General features: G+C 34.5%; 1 protein-coding gene across 1 annotated transcript in view; it reads left to right on the top strand.

Moving 5' to 3' along the window:
- Window positions 1–17,500, top strand: part of LOC137996845 (nuclear migration protein nudC-like) — a 37,672-nt gene that overhangs the window by 18,210 nt on the left and 1,962 nt on the right. Inside the window, exon 12 of the mRNA XM_068842455.1 lies at window positions 17,057–17,500. This exon is cut by the window's right edge and continues 1,962 nt beyond it. Coding sequence (XP_068698556.1) covers window positions 17,057–17,108 — 52 coding nt within the window. The 3' untranslated portion in view covers window positions 17,109–17,500. The remainder of the gene's footprint in view (window positions 1–17,056) is intronic.

The raw sequence follows: 17,500 nt of genomic DNA, 5'->3' as shown, positions 1-17,500 counted from the left end.
TTACAATGGTGCACAACCGAAGATATACCGGAGGATGTAGTCAGCATTGATATATCCAAATCATATCCAAATGTATTGCTCAACAACAGAACTCCAATTCCGGTTTATAGCATACATGACGTAGTAGAACCATACACTTGTAGAAGTGATCTTAGACGAAACGGTGAATTTTATATCGAAGAAACAATTTTATACAATTATGGAGCACCTTTGAAAATTGAAGCTGGTTTTTATAGTGGTGATTTGATTTCTTATTTGGTTGACGAATTGACCATGTCAGAAAAGCATATCAAATACAAAATAGTCTCTAGAAAAGCTCTTAAACCTGACACTTTCAAGCCATTTTTAAAACATGTATTCGAAACATTTCCTGAAAACGAAGCTAAGCGTCTGGCAAATAGTTTTATCGGTGAACTGGGAAGAAAATACAATAAAACAAATACAGGATTCACATGCACAGAATATGATACAGCTATGGCTTGTTGGACTCAAGGAATAAAGGATGGTCGTAATATTATAATTGACAGCTACAACGAAATTTACTTGATCAAAGAACAAAAATGTGAACGGTTATTCACAGACAACACAAGTGTAAACAGATTCGTAGTTTCTCAAGCAATTTTGGAATGTCTGAAGCTGATCAGTAAGTGTTTTGGCGAAAAAAGTGCATTATACGCTTACAACACAGACGGTATATTTATCACAAACCCAAGATGCATATTGCAAAAGAAAAAAGACGTTAAATTTGACATCAAGAACATTGGTCAAGCATATATCACAGACACACCATGCGTCTATTTTGAACGCCATTACAGAGAAAACATGGACTTTGACAGTTACAAAGCAGAAATTGGTGAAGGCTGTATATTCAACGGTCAAGCTGGTTCTGGTAAAACAACTAAGTTATGCGAATTGGTGATGAAAACAGAAAATCCACTAGTATTGAGTTTTACAAACAAGGCTGTACAGAATGTCAAAGACAGGTTGAAAAAAATGGGTGGCAACACAAGTGTCTGTCATACATTCGATTCTTATTTTTGTGAATGGGATGGCTGTTCTGCAGAAACAAATCTCAAGGACTTGAAAGTCAAAACTGTTTTTATCGACGAATTTTCAATGGTGCCCAATAAATGGATAACAATGATTTACAAAGCTTTCACACAATATGGCACTAAGGTTTACATGTTTGGTGATCCCAATCAATGCACACCTGTTGAATCTGGAAGTCAAATAAGCTATAACTATCTCAGATCCAAATCAGTCAGACAAATGTGTCCAAAAAAAGTGACATTAAAATATATTGAAGGTTCAAGTCGTTATGACAATAAAACATACACCGTGCTCAACAGCTTTCTGGAAAAGGGTAAAGTAACGAAAAACTTTTCTCCAAACAATGAAAAACTATTCAAAAATATATGTTATCTCAACAAAACCAGAATCGAAGTCAACAAGCGTTGTTGTGATAAGTTTGCGGAAGGCAAAGAATATGAAGAAGTTGTGTTCAAATACAATGACAAAAAAGAAGAATACAAAGTATGTGCTGGTATGCCGGTTATGGCAACAGAGAATATGAAAGATCGTGAAATATTTAACACAATGGAGTTTGTAATTCAAAGTGTTTCAGAAGACACATTTGAGATAGATGATCAGGAGTTTGACTATAAAACATTTTCTCAGTCTTTCATACCAAGTTTTTGTGTCACTGTCCATAAATGCCAAGGTGCTGACATCAATGAGCCTTATAATGTTTTTGACGTCGAAAAAATGGACAAAAAACTATTATATACAGCTTTGTCTAGAACCACCAAATTTGAATACTTGCATCTTGCCAACAAAAAATTGAAAAATAAATATGAAATACGCAAAATGCCAAACTTGGAATTGACCAACGCCAAATTTAACAGTCTGTATTCAGAAGGCAAAATATACAAGATCCTTGTTGATGATAAGATTTATGTTGGATCGACATGCGAAGACCTCGCAACACGATTAAGTCGTCACCTGAAAGATCCAAAAAGCCAAATATATAAATTCAGGAAAAATAAGCCACAAATCGAACTAATTGTCAAAGCTCCAACAAATGACAAAAAAAGTCTGGAAAAAATAGAAAATGCTTACATTGAAGATTATGCAGTCAAATATGGTGGTTTATTACTCAACATCAAAGCAAACCCATTAAAACCTAAAAAGGTCCAATTCAAAGTAGAAATAGAAAAACAAAGTCAGTTGGAAGAAAGAATAGCCAAATTAGATGACAAAATAAAGATAAAAAACAATGAAAAAGACAAGTTTTTCTACTTTGACAATATTATCTTGGGCAAGCGATATAAGACAAAGGCAAGATATGCCAGCAATGACAAAGAAGCTGCTCTTGAACAGATTAGTGACAAAAAACGTCAATTGATCAAAGAATTGACAGTGGAATTTAATTAGTTCAAACCAATCTGTTCCGATTGATTAAAACTGTAAAAATGGCAAAATATATATATTTCAATTAGTTTGTGTTTTTCAATTGAGCAATTAGTTTGTGTTTTTCAGTTTTCAAATGTTGGTGTTTACCTCTCATGGCATAATTCTTACCATTATCACATGTCGGGCAATACCATGCGGTTTCGCGGCCATATTTGTTTTTATGTTCTTGTATTTCTCGTGCAGTGTAAATCTTTTTGCGACTCATATAATATTTAGAGATCATTCCTGTTTATATGTTTTCATAAATTCTTTTTTCAATGATTCTCTTTTCGCAAATTCTAACTCAGAATCTGGCAATGATTCATCTTCACTTTCAGATTCATCAGGTTTGTATTTACTGTAAGATCGCGCAATGTCTTGCAACATGTTGTCATCAATAGCATTGGGGTGCATCACATAGGTGTTTATTCCATCACTTATTTTTAACTTCAATGACTCGCATTCACCAACCAACCGGAGATACACAGGTGGATGAATAACAGACAACACATTGGAATCAATCAAACATTCCACAAAATCTTTCAATGAAGGATCACTAACAACACAATTAAAGAATGCACTGAATTTTTTTTCTGGATTCATATATAATAGGTTTTGACAATTTCTTATATATTTTTTATCATTGGCAATGGTTTCAAAAAATTACTATGTCTTTGAAACAAACAAAACAAAAAATCCATTCTTTTGTCAATATGATTGAACATTTTCTTGATTTCTTTCTTTGGTCCACCTGTTTGCAATGCTTTCAGCAATAGTGGCATACCTTGCGTCCTCATAAAATGCATGTACCCAGCATTTGCAACAATGACATCACAAATTATTTCTGTTACTGTTTTTCTGACTAACATGGTATCTACTATGTTACATCCTTTGAAGCTCATATACTATTTGTTTATATTGAAGGCCTCAATCATTTTATCAATTGTTTTATTACAAACACTGTGTACATCAAAAACGGTCTGTCCATCACTAACATGAAAACGGTAACGGTCTTTGTTATTTTTTACCAGTTTTATTGTGATCAAACCTGCTTTAATCTCTTCTCCGAACGCTTCCATGATTTTTTTAACACTTCCAACCTCGATCATTTCAGATACAAATCTTCTCAACTGTTTGTCTTTACTCAATTTGTACATAAAACAGGTTAGCTTTTTTTGATCTACTTCTGGCTCTGTCTCTTGCTTATTAACGAACATTTTAAAGTTAGATTTCCATTCTTTCGGATTTCTTTTTCTGTCAGATACTAATTCTGCTGCTGTTTCAAAGTATTTCATCTATATCTATTGTGTTTTTTGCTTTTTATATGTGAGTTTTTGCTGTTTTTCATCACAAACTTTTGACAATCCTCGCAATACCATCTGTTGGGTAAATCTGTAGTGGGCACTTCAACTATTTCAGGTTCTTCGGCTTCATAATTCAGCAAATAGTTAAAAGACAATAAGAGTATTCCTTCCTTTTTGTTTTTTGCTTGGATCAACCAAGGATAAAGTCTTTCATGTTTTTTACGGTTTTTGAGATGCCAATTAAACATACGAGCCATTTCACCATATTGGACTTTATATCCTGGAAAACATTTGTCAATCTTATGTTCAACCTTTTTCATATCTTCCAAAAACGAATGCCAGATTATTAACTTATACTTTTGTGAATCATTCATATCCTTTGTTTATAAAATAGTTTTTATATGTTGTCTTCCTCTTCTGACCACTCAGATTCCTGCGAACTGCTGCAGCTTTCTTCAGATATACTTTCTTGCGATGGCGACCAATCAGAATCCGAACCAGAGTCCTGATCACTTTCATAATAGAAACCAAACTTTTCCTCATTTTCAAACTTGTCCATTATATACTAGGATTAGATAATTTTTTATATGGTTTTTGGTGCGTTTGTTTCACCACAATTCATATGTTTTCAATGTCTTTCAATGGTACCCAACTGTTGAATTCATCACTGTATCCCTTCCATTTTACAAAAGCTTGTTTCTTTTTATAGTCTCTTCTAATCACTTTGTCAATGCGGAAAATATCCTGCTTTGCTTTTAATAATTCAGGTTCATAAAAACTGCCTTTTATCTCTTCACCTCTGAGATCTTTTAGTTTGTATGTTATTGGATTAGTGTATTGGACCTTATCGACTGTAAACACTTCTTCTGTCCAATTTGGTGTGTAACCCTTGTCAAACACATTCCGTTTATACTTGGATATTCGAACCTGGTCACCTGTTTTGAATTTAGGTTTTTGTTTTAATGTTTCTGTATCACCATATAGATTGAAGTAAACTGTACCTTCATTCCTCTTATTAGATGCTTCAACAGGTGTCATTCTTATGCTTGAATGTTTTGTGTTGTTGTACTGTTTCACTAGTTTGGACAGCATATCGAGATACATTGTATTACCTTGAACTGTGAACTGCTTCCACATTTTGGACTTGATTGTTCTATTCCACCTTTCTACCACCGAGGATTTCTCTTCATTTTCAGTGGAGTACATATGTATCTTATTTTTCTCCAACAAGTCCTTCAAGTGTTTGTTATAGAACTCCTTTCCCTTATCAACCCATAAATACTGTGGTTTTCTGCCTTCCTTGAATATTGATTTGAATGCTTCAGTAACGGATTCACCTTTCTTGTCCTTCAATGGGACAATCCAACCGTATTTGCTGAAAACATCAATGACCATAAGAAGATACCGATAACCTTTATTCCATTTACTAAACTGTTGCATTTCAACTAGATCACTTGCCCATATTTCATCAATATGATTTACGATTACACGCCGCCGAGTAAAGTTGCGTCTTATGGATGCATGTAATTCATCTGCTAATTTTTCTTGCCAGTTTTCTTTACCCGACGGCTTTTTCCGTTTTTTGAAACTCCAAGACCTAGTTTCTGCTTTGTATTGATAACATTTCTTGCCAACCAATGCCCCCATTGTCTTTCATTATACGGTACGTTGTCTAAAGCTTGAACCATTTTCCTATCTGCTTTGTTTTTACATTTCCTATCATCCTTGCAGACGGAATAATCAACATCGTGTTGCATTGCTATTGCATCAGTTTTTCCAGTGGGCATATCATATATTTCCAATATTTGACCAGTTTTTGGGTCATACTTCAGTTGATTTTCTAAATCATTATAAGGTCCTGTGTAATGATGCCCAGGTAATGTCCATCCGCCTTTTGGTTTCGGCAATTTACCAATAGCTTTGTGAATGTCAAGAGCACTACCATCAAGATCTTTTCTGTTTGTTGTGTATTTTTTCTTGGGTCTTATTTTTGTTGACAATTGATCGAGAGCTTCAGAACCGACTTTATGAAGTAGAGGATTCATTTTTCTCAAACCATAATCGATTGCTTTTTTCTGCAATCTTGGGTCTCTCATTAATTCGGAACCATAATATCTTCCCATTTCAACTGCTTTTTTGCCAAGATAAGGTACTCCTTTTGTTAGGAACAATTCAGTTCCTGCATTAGCGATATCACCAAATAAGCCCGCTCCCAACGGGCTGTTTAGTTTCCCTGGTTTTTAACAAATTTGGTCTTTGTAATACCACATTCAGCACAAGTGCAAAAGAACATTAGTCTACCATTTTTAGCTGTTTTGTAACCTGAAGGTTCAACACATTCGGTCACTTTCTTTTGTTTAACACAATATGATTTCATAATATATATAAGTTAGATATTTCTGAAATAATATTCGATAAATCTCTCATTTTTCATTGTATCATTTATGTCAAACACTTGTAATAAATCATAATACGAATTACCCTTATTCATTTCATTTAGAAAGTATAAACAGAAATACCCACAAGTTGTTGTTTGTATGTTTTGTATCTGATTGTTTTGATGTAACAAAGTTAGATTTTTCTTTTTGGCATGATTCACAATCTCTTGAAATGGAGGCATACCAAACGAATCAAAATAATTTATTACATCATTCTTAACATAAGTGGCCACCCAATGACTTCCGCTCATATAAGCTGGTTCAAGATTGTATATGAATAACGCCTGTTTATGGTTATGTGGAACTTTTTCATCTCTTGACAGTACATCATTGATTGGTATGTTTAAATATTTACACCATTTTTTCAGATCGTGATTGGACATAGGTATGTTTTTGTGAAATTTTGGTTTCACAATATTGCCCCCAAAATGGGTATGCCATTGAATGGACTGTTTTTTCCCAATAGTAACCCTTTTCCTTTTTTGGTTGAGGATGTTTTTTTTTTTCTACCATTACCAGTCACATATGGCGGATAACTATAGAATGGAGGGGGCATTCCAATTCTAGGTGATCCTTCACCATGCAATCTTGGTCTGCCTACCCTCGGTGCTCCTTTCCCTGTAAACAGCTTTTGCACCAGATTAACAGCCATAGGAATTCCAACGGAAGCTAACAGAGTTCCTAGAAATCCACCTGATTGTGTTTTAGTCGGTGTTATTTTAACGCCAGATCCTGTTTGAGCCGCATTCATTATGTCTCTTTGCTGTTTTGTAGTGAACATGTTCAGATATGGCATTAGTTTATTGATCGCATTGAAAAGTATCATCATGGGTAATGGCATAGCACCACCTTTTTGACCAGATCCTAACAATTTTTTAGCTCCGGCTTCTGCTAAACCACCAAGAGCACTCAACCCAAGGGTTTTACCAATTGCTGGTAATGCTCTCATTCCAAGTGACAATACGGTACTCAAAAGACTTCCGCCTACTTGTTTTCTGATATTGGTCTTAGCAAGCTTAATGTCCATTCCTTTGTTCAATTGTCGATTTTTTTGCAATCGTTTTTTCACCATTGCTGGAACATAAAGAGTGTCGTTTCCATTAAGAGAATCATTTGTCAGTCTTAGAACAATTGTTTCCCTTTTATGGTAAGCATTACTCAGATTCTTTTTTTGATTATCTGTAAGTCTTACGTTGATTTCATGAAGTTCAGTCATATAATATATGTTATATAATTCCGATCGTAAATAAATAGGAGTCATTCACTTGATTTCATATTACTGTTTCAGTTGCGGGCTTAAACTATCACCAATTCATTACCCACCTTGTCAATAACAACCGACTCTTCGTACAATACAACTGCATGGACATTGAAATCTGCTGCACTATTGGCACTTATTTTATACCTGAAAATCAACTGTTTAGGGTCTCTTGTTACTTTCTCTGCCTGATATGACAGATCGAAATAGATTAGTGGATACAGGCTGTTATAATTAGCAAGATTCAACTGGGTTCCGGTGTTGTAATCATTTTTTCGCATTGCATAAGACATCAGATCATTGAATATTCTCACTTTGCTTTCACTGTCATATTCTGTTTCTGGGTAGAAAACACCATTGCCATATTCGAGTCTGCATGTTGTTAAATAACTGTTTGCGTTTGCTTCATTCAGTTTGAAGGTATCAAGTATATATGGATTTTGAGTTGCAACTCTGGTTTTAGCCCGTTGTAGATAAACAAAAATTGCTTTGACATTGTCGATACTGGAAGAAATCTGAAAAAAACCACTGACTCTAGCAGGTGCTGACACTGCATATAGTTCACGCTGATATGTCCATTTGTGTTCTTTCATGAAAGAGCTTACAAATTTGTCGTACATACTGTCTTTTGGTGTTAATTTTGGAACCCATAGTAGAAATCTGTTCAAAACTACTCTGCCGGCATCTGTTCCTGCTGCCATATTGATGAGTTCATTGTCGTTCTGGAGATTCAAATTGAATTGTAACTGCATAGGAACCAACATTTTATCCTGCAACTCTTCAAAAAAACTGTAACGATTGAGAGGTATGATCAAATTCACATTTTTTGCTCCTCCCGTTCCATCATTGTTGGTAGCTTGTGTAAGCACTTTTCTAGATTCATATCCTGAATTAGTATTGGCTGTCGTACCATCTGTGTCTAAATACCAAAAACTGTTTTTAGCTACGCTTCTTGAGTAATCATCAGAATATTCCAACAGATTCTTCACAAAAGTGACCTTATGTAGATTGTCAGTGTCATAAACAATTTTCCCAGCACTTTTAATCATCATATGTGCAATAAATGAATGAGATCCGTTTATCACCGTTATTCTATCGGCTGCTGCGTAACCAGCTCCATCTGCTGTTTTTTGTAACTGGAATTGAACCTCGAAATAAGCATTGTACCAATCATAGAAAGAACTCCGGTCGTTGATGGTGAATCTATAACCGTTCTTTTCTTGATGTTGACCGTTACCTGGGGCTCGGATTACATCATCAAGTTGAAATCGCACTAACTCATTTCTTTGCAATAATTCACTTGTTCTAAAAGCCATTTATACTATTGTATTATATAATTTTGCTGTCATGTTATTTATTTAAAAAATCTACGCCTTCTTCCAGATCCTGATATCAATCTATTTAGTATCATGTCAGCGCTTTCTTCTTGCTGTTTAATGGGAGAGGATGGAACAATTGCACTTTGTGTTGTAGCTCCTTTTCTCAAATTTGCTAATTTTTTCATTATTAGGTCTCCTGACTTTTCTGCCGCCGCCTTACCAATTTTATCACCAGCATGTGATACTCCTGATTCTAACGCCTTCTTCGCTAATGGCTTTGCAAATTTCTTGAAAACAGATGATGCCACACTCTTTAACGGTTTGAAAATATTGTCAACGATAAGTCCAGACCCTTTGTGTTGAAATACAAATTTACCAAGTTTTGGATGGTAAAACCTCTTAAATTCGTACGGTTTCATTATACTTTTACATTAGATACTTTTTAGAATTAGTGAAAAAGACGTATCTGCTCCATTTAGATCCACTAATCTTCTTTTTCCATCTGTTATCATGATTCTGATTGATGAAATTGTAGTTTTGTTCACAGGATTAAATGTAACTCTTTGTGGTTCGAGGGTGAAGGAGTAACTTGGTTTTAGTACACTGGTTGAGAATGAATAAATAATGTCTGTTTCTTCACCGTCAACTAAACTTTCGTTGACCAAATCGCAATGAATATTGAGTACGTCTGTGTCTTGACTGAGATTCGGCACTCTTGGTCCAATATGCGTTCCACTTGCTAATATCTTTTTATCAAAACCGATCAGGTCATTAAAATTACTTGCTCTTAAATCGAGTTGGTAATTTGCAGCTAATGTAACCGTGACTCCGAATGTTGTTTCGTTGAATTCAAGAGTCATCGGATACGTATCACCAGTTTTCGTCACATTTTTAATATGTCTGTCAAAGTCCGTATAATTCCATACCCCAGCTGGAAAGGTAATGTCCTTAAAAGTTGAACCATTATCGGAGCTGTATTTGATTAATTGATTTTTGTACCCAGCATTGACATTGAACCAAGTGAATGACATGTTAATGACTCTGTTAAGACCGATAACGTATTGCTTATTATTGTCTAGAGTTACAGGTCTGGTGAAATTTGTTGTAAAATCTTCTGGTTTATTATCCCCTTTATTTTTCACACTGTAAGATGATAAAACTATCTCTCGTTCCATTATATAATGAAGTTACATTAAATTTGGAAATATTGTTTGTATAATTTACCATATTGTGATTTGTTAATTGTTGTCATTTTCAATAATGTGTCCAATATAGAAACACCCATATTTCGCATGTCAATGCTTGTATTGCCAGCCAATATCTCACCAATGATTAAATCCAATTTTTTTATGAGTTCTTTCGGTTTGTTGAAAAATATCACATTACCACCTTTCTGTTTTTTCCTGCCAGAACCTTTCATTGTTTCCATTTTATTTTGATAATGTTTTATGTATTCATTCAGAGTTCTCATAGCGCGATCCACTCTTTTGTTTTCCTCTTGCCTATCAGCTTCCGTTATATTCCCACTTTTGTATTGCTTTGTAACGTTTCCTTTGTAGGCTTTCAATTGATTTCTTTTAAATTTAGCCGCATTGACAATCTTATTGAGATATTTTTTGTTTTTTCGTTCAGTCATTTCTTGTTGATTTATTACCTTTTCAACAGAATCATAATTTGGTATACCAAGATCACCTAATATCTCATTTTCCATATCTTCTTCATCCATTCCATAATCGATCGCATCGTCATCATCATATTCTGGTGGTAATTCTGGTTCTTCAGGAAAGTACTTAGGATCAACATACATCTCTTTTTTTCCTTCCAGAAGATCTTGTAAAGATTCTTCATATGTTGGCGGTTTTGGCACCAGTTGTTTTTCTTGCTGTGGCAAAACAGGTTGTTCAAATAGATCACCAAGATTCATATCTGGAACTTCATCCTCTATATCAATGCCGTAATCAGGAACTTCTCCTTTCTTCAGTGGTCGTTTTTTCCTTGGCAACCTTAAAACCTGATTACTATCAATAACATCATCTAATTTACTTGTAATTGGTTTAAATACTTTTGAAAATCCCTGTTGACTGGTCTTCTGATCGATATCATGTTTTGTAATTGCATTATGGACATAATTGATCTTGTCCCCTAATTCAGATTTACTCTTTGCGAGTTCTTTCCACTTAAGTAAACTCATTTTTGTTATATTATTACTTTACATAAAAATGGAAATTCATATATAAAAAATAACGTTTTACACTATGTTGAACACCATGTTGAACACCATGTTAAACACCATATTATCGAAACAATATACCCATATGATATAAAAATGAAGATACCTAATTATGATACTGGCGACGATGTTGTCACAAACTTCACACAACTACATGATTTTATGCCTGATCGATGCTTCCGCATGCTCATTTGTGGACCTTCTGGTTCGGGAAAAACAAACACACTGATGCATATGATTCACAATCTGTTGTATTTTGATAAAATATACCTTTATGCAAAAAACTTAGAGCAGTCAAAGTATCGGAATCTCATGAAAGAGTTCGAACCATGGAGTGAAGAAGCTGGTTATGATATCATTGAAGCAAGCAATGATAAAATAATTCCTGTAAAAAATCTCAATGGTGACAATCAAAAAATTGTGATATTCGACGATTTCGTATGTGATAAAAACCAAAAACCATTAGTTGACTATTTTATACAGGGGAGACATAAAAACTGCTGCGCCATATATTTGAGTCAAAGCTACTATAAGACACCAAAAGATATTAGATTAAACTGCTCACATTTTGCCATTTACGATTTTCCTAGTAACAATGAAAAAAGTCTCATATGTCGTGAAAACAATGTCTCACAACAATTATACGAGAAAGCAACTAGAGACCCTTTTAGTTTTATATATATTGACAAACCCAAGAAACAAGCAAAGAAGAATTTCGATGAAAAAATATAAACCAATTGTATATATGAGTTACTCAAATGGTAAATTACCTGAAGACACATATTCACATGAAAAAGTCATTGAAATAGTAAAAGGATTGCCTGGTGTTGGTTTTAAACTAACAGATGACGGTGATTATGATATGCAGAACAAAAAACTGCGAAATTTAGATTCACCTCAAACGAATGACGATGCAACTACTAAGAGTTATGTTGATAAAGAGGTTTCTGGGTGTTTAAAAATAGATGGGAGCAATGCAATGACTGGCGCCCTTAATATGGATAACAGACGGGTTGAAAATATAGCCCCTGCTAGACATGGCCAGAGTGACGCTGTCAGTAGTGCGCATTTGCATAACTTTTATTTCGATTTAAATACAAATGATGGAAAGATAGAAGCCCAAAATCCGATCGACATGAAAAATAAAAGAATCTCAGGAGTGCAAGATCCAATATTGCATTCAGATGCTTCCAATAAATTTTACGTTGACAGCTCTTTTAATTTTAAAGCTGATAAAACGGAGCTGGCTAATTATTTGAAAAAAGATGGAAGTATTTCCGTAACTGGCAATTTTGACTTTGGAAATAATAAAATCAGCAATCTTGCTGAAGGCACTGGCAATTCTGACGCTGTTACAAAACACCAATTGCAAACTGGTTTATCAACCAAACCGAATGTTAATCAGGTTGTGCTCCGTGATGGTTCGCAGGACATGACTGGAAATTTAAATATGTCACAAAAAAAGATCGTCAATCTTGCTAATCCGACAGGTAGAAATGATGCCACTGGAAAAGGTTACGTTGATCGATTATTTTTAGATTCACTTCGTTTAGACGGATCCTCTAAAATGACTGGAAATTTGGATATGTCTTTGAATAAAATAATAAATTGCGGACAACCAACCGGTGCTAGAGATGTGACAAACAAATCTTATGTCGATTCCGAGGTTGGAAAAACATTGAAATTGGATGGAAGCGGTGTAATGACTTCTGTTCTAGACATGAACAATCAACGAATAATAAATCTCGGAAACGCCACACATAATCAAGATGCCATAACTTTGAAGCAAGTAAATGACGGCATTGCGACTGTTTCTACTGAAAACAATAAATATACAGACGAACAAATAGAAAAAAATAAGAAATATGTAGACGACGAAATAGTTAAGAGTCATATAACCACACATACAAACAGAGAAAATGTGCTGAAATATGCTATGGCTGATGGGGAATTTACAGAAGATTATGGAATACAGGATGCCAATTTAATCGACTATAATGACTCACCACATAAAAACAACAAAAAAGCATTTTCATTCAATGTTCAAAAGGCAGCAGATGGTTCCAGTCTGTTTAAAGGACGATTCGATTTTAATCTATTCAAACTGATACGTGACAATTATAGCGATAAATATACTGTGTGTTTAGAAATATATTTCCTGAGAACCGGTTTTGATGTGGAGTTCAATTCATTTCAGGTTACTTTTGAAAAAAGAAACATGAACACTGATAGAACCACTACAGTCAAAACCAACACAGATTATAAATATTATCGCTTTATCATGAACTTATCACCAGATGGTTCTTCACCAACTATCGAAAGACGGTTATATGTAACTGTTCAATCCACTTATGACAATAGAAGCCCAACTCTTTTACCATTGTATGTCCTGATTTACGGTATAAAAGGTGAAGCAAAAAACAACCTTGATTTCACAATTTATGATTACGAATTGGCTTATGAGATTGTAAATGATCAATTTTTAATGCATGTGCCAATCAATATGAATAACAATAAAATTTTAGGGTTATTTGATAAGATATTACCGTCTTACGCCTATGGAACCACTTCAGAATCATCACTGGGTTGTGATTTCAATATTTCTAGAACAGCACCTCTAACATTTACTAAAATTTATATCGATAAAATAAAAATTTATGCTAAAAAAAATTATCCATCAGAGTCGAATCACGATATAACTTTTTATGGAAACGCTAGTGTATTTTATGACATAGATTTTTCAACAAGCAAAATACTTACTGTCAATATCAATCGATATTTTGAAAACATAACAAACATACGAATAAATTTTGATGATGACGATGGGGATGGCGTAAGATCTTATGTTTACATTATACATTACAAAACATTACTGATTAATTGAATTATATAATGCAACAGTATATGACATTGTATGTAAAAAATTTAGATGGTACACATCTTCTTGACGACAATGGTGACAAAATTGAATACACCATTGACTATCACTCTGATGATGATTTTACCTATCAAGCTCAAGCTCAACTTTCAGTAAATGATGATGGACATATAGAAACTGACAAAAATCTCGTCGTTAAGGCTGCTACGGAAGAGAACCATGTTGTCATAAAAAAACAACTCGATTTGAAGTTAGACAGATCGACTTTTATTATTTCGAACAGTCTACCTGGTATACCAGTGTTAGACAAAATCAGCATTGCATTAATTCCAGCTTTATCCGTAGTCACAGCCGATTCAAATGACAGAGTTAGTTCATGGATGGATCCTGCGAATAATATCGATTTTTCACAACAAACCAATTCAAAAAAGCCTCTTCTTCTGAGGGATTCATTGAAAAAACTGTTTTTTATACGTTTCGATGGTAGTGATGACTATTTGGAAAAAAATCATTTGATGTTTCTGAAATAGCGGGTAGTTCTGGTAACAAATGCACAGTAATACTGGTTGTCAAAACAAAAGCGATAACTAATCAATCACAGTTTCAATGGGGGCGTGGAGCCGTCAGATTCGGTGTGCATATACCATGGGGAGATGGTACAGTCTATGTCGATTTTGGTTCCTCGTCAAATGGCAGACTTAACATTCCTTCTTTGCTGAATCTCTCTGGAAATATCGAAGTTTGGACAATTCGTATTAATGGGACAAATCTAGAACTCTTTAGAGGCGTTACATCAATCAGTGCGATTAAAACAGAAACAATTTCTGCCACTCTGACAGGTTCAGCTCAAGAAATGTTTATTGGATGTCAGGTTCATACTGATGGCACTGCTGTGAATTTCTGTGAAATGGATTTATATGCTTTTGCTGTTTGGGCAAAATCTCTGTCTGATAATGAATTAAAAATATGTTCAGGTTCATTCAAAATCATTTCGATTTGTGATGTGGATTTTCAAAATATATAACTCAATATATATGTATATCGACAATTTATTACGATTTGTGGAATATAGTTTTCAAGAAGCAAAAGAAAAACATCCATGCATTAATGACAAAATATTAAAATCAGCACTTGTTTATCAATACCTGCACTTTTTCTATTTGAAAAGAGACATGTCTATGAATGAGATTCTTGAACTCAATGATGGTGAAATTGGTCTTCTTGGACCAGGTAGTGGCTGTCTAACATGGTTACTTGAAAAGATCTTCGGTTGGATTGATATATTAAATTCACATAGTGTATTACATGATGCTTCCGGGAGGTTTTATGACCACCATAAGCTCGGTAGAGGTTACACTTATGCTATTTCAGAAAAATACACAACTAAACTGATTAAAAGATCACCTTTTTGTGGTCAAGTCAGTGGTATACTATATTGTCTATGCAGACGATTAACAATCTAAACCATATATATGACAGATCGAAAAAAGAGAATATTTAGCTGGAACCATATTTCAGACAAACTCTCAGAAGATCAGGTCGACGAACTAAAGAGCTATTATAAGGCATACCATAGAAAGTGTTGGGCTTACAAGCAAGCTGTGAAACGTTACAAAAAATTAAAACTGTTAGGAAACACTGTTTCTGTCATAACTGGTACTGGTGGAATTATTAGTGCTGTTGTAACTGGTGGTATAGCCCTAGTAGCAATAAGCACTTGTGCTTTGTTAATCAAGTCTTACATGGATTTCCAATCACTGGATCTTAAAATACAAAATTGTACATACGCATACCAAAGTTATCAACATCTGTTGAATTCAATAAAAGACATGTTGAGAAGCGGTGATTTTCAACCATCGTTTCACACAGAATTAAAAAATGTAGATGATTTTGTAACTGATGTTTGTCCTAGTGTTGATAAATTCTACGCAAAATACAATGACAAATTCATTCCTTAACTATCACATTTATTTTATCGAATGATAATGCTAGGATGTCTTGCCAATATCGTTTATAACTTTCAAGTGTCTTTTTAGACTTTGATGTCTTGACCTTTTCATAAGGAAGATCAAGCATTTTAAATATTTGTTTCAAAATGAAATTTATGTTAATCATACGCTTTCTATCAATGTGAACATCTTTCACAACTTCCCCGATAGCCGCAAAAATTCGAATTATTTTATCCATATTTTTTACAGAAATCTGGAAACCATTTTTTACAGCTATATTATTCATTATGTTTTCTATATGATATTTTCTTTGGTAAACACTTTTACGATGGAATCTATGCTTATTTGAGTGAAAATCAACAAATTCTATAAGTGGTTTATAGCCATTAACCGTCCCACATTTTTTACAAACTAGCATATTGTTATCATTCACTATATCAGGTTGACTGCAGCATTGTTCTGTTTTTTTAGTATGCTTTGATATCTGTTTATTGCAAAATGGACAGACCACTTCTTCCATATTGACAAGTTCTTTATGCAGTTCTTGGCAACTCATTATACTATTATATAAGATATTATTTTATGTTTTTTAAGAAGGGTCAAAAAATTGCAATTTTACCCCTATAATTGGCAGTGCATTTTGTAGCCGTAAGATTTTGCATTTGTGCTTTTGAAGCCCCTTGAACGCAATTTGTGCTTTTGTAGCCCTTAGTAGTATGGGGGTTGCTTCCGTCCATCACAGTACCCGTAGTCATAACCGCGAGGATCATGGTTTCATTTGATTTCATATCCGCAGTTCATATATGATCCATTTCATATATCATTTCAACTTTGCTCTGCCTTAGCATTACTTTAACAACTCAGATGTCGGATTTTCACAACTTGGATGTCGGATTTTCAACAAGTCAAATGTCGGATTTTTGCAAATTGGATGTCGTATTTTCACAAGTCGGATGTCGGATTTTTTCTAGTCGGTTATCGGATTTTTTACAAGTCGGATGTCGGATTTTCAACAAGTCGGATGTGGGATTTTCACAACTCGGATGTCGGATTTTCACAACCTTGTCGTAGGATTTTCAACAACTCGGATGGCACCTACAAGACAATGCACATGAATTGAAATTGTGAGGAGAAAATTTATATCAGTCTGAGTCACTCTTGGCAGTCAAAGGGTTAAAATCCGTTTTTAATACTTTGCTGTGGTAACGATTCTTCTTTTGACCTTTTAGGTTTATGGAGCAACACCCTGAAATGGACTTCTCAAAAGCCAAGTTCTCCTGAATACAATTCTATGATTGCACTCACGTGATAAGACGGCCATGTTGGTGCTAAAACAATAGAAAAATGTAGCATAAGTGCTACCAGAAACCCATAAGAGTTGAAACGTGTAACGGCCCCTTGTGTGCTGGGAAACAAGCTTCTGAATATTCAATTTGCTAAGTACCATATTTGGAACAGCAAGAGCGAGGGGTTTCCAAATATGGTACTTAGCACTGAAACATTGAACCAATAAGTTCGCACTGAATATTCGGAAGCCGTGAACGCGCGTTACACGTTTCAACCCTTATGGGTTTCTGGTGCTACATAATACAAGTGTTGCATAATAATAGAGTCAAATTCCCAGAAGACTTTTTCGCTATTTTTCTTTCCACCAACATGGCCGCGGTTACATT

The sequence above is a fragment of the Montipora foliosa genome, chromosome 3 (genome assembly GCF_036669935.1).
Source record: "Montipora foliosa isolate CH-2021 chromosome 3, ASM3666993v2, whole genome shotgun sequence".
NCBI classification, from domain to species: Eukaryota; Metazoa; Cnidaria; class Anthozoa; order Scleractinia; family Acroporidae; genus Montipora; species Montipora foliosa.
This window is presented reverse-complemented; position numbering and strand designations above follow the sequence as displayed.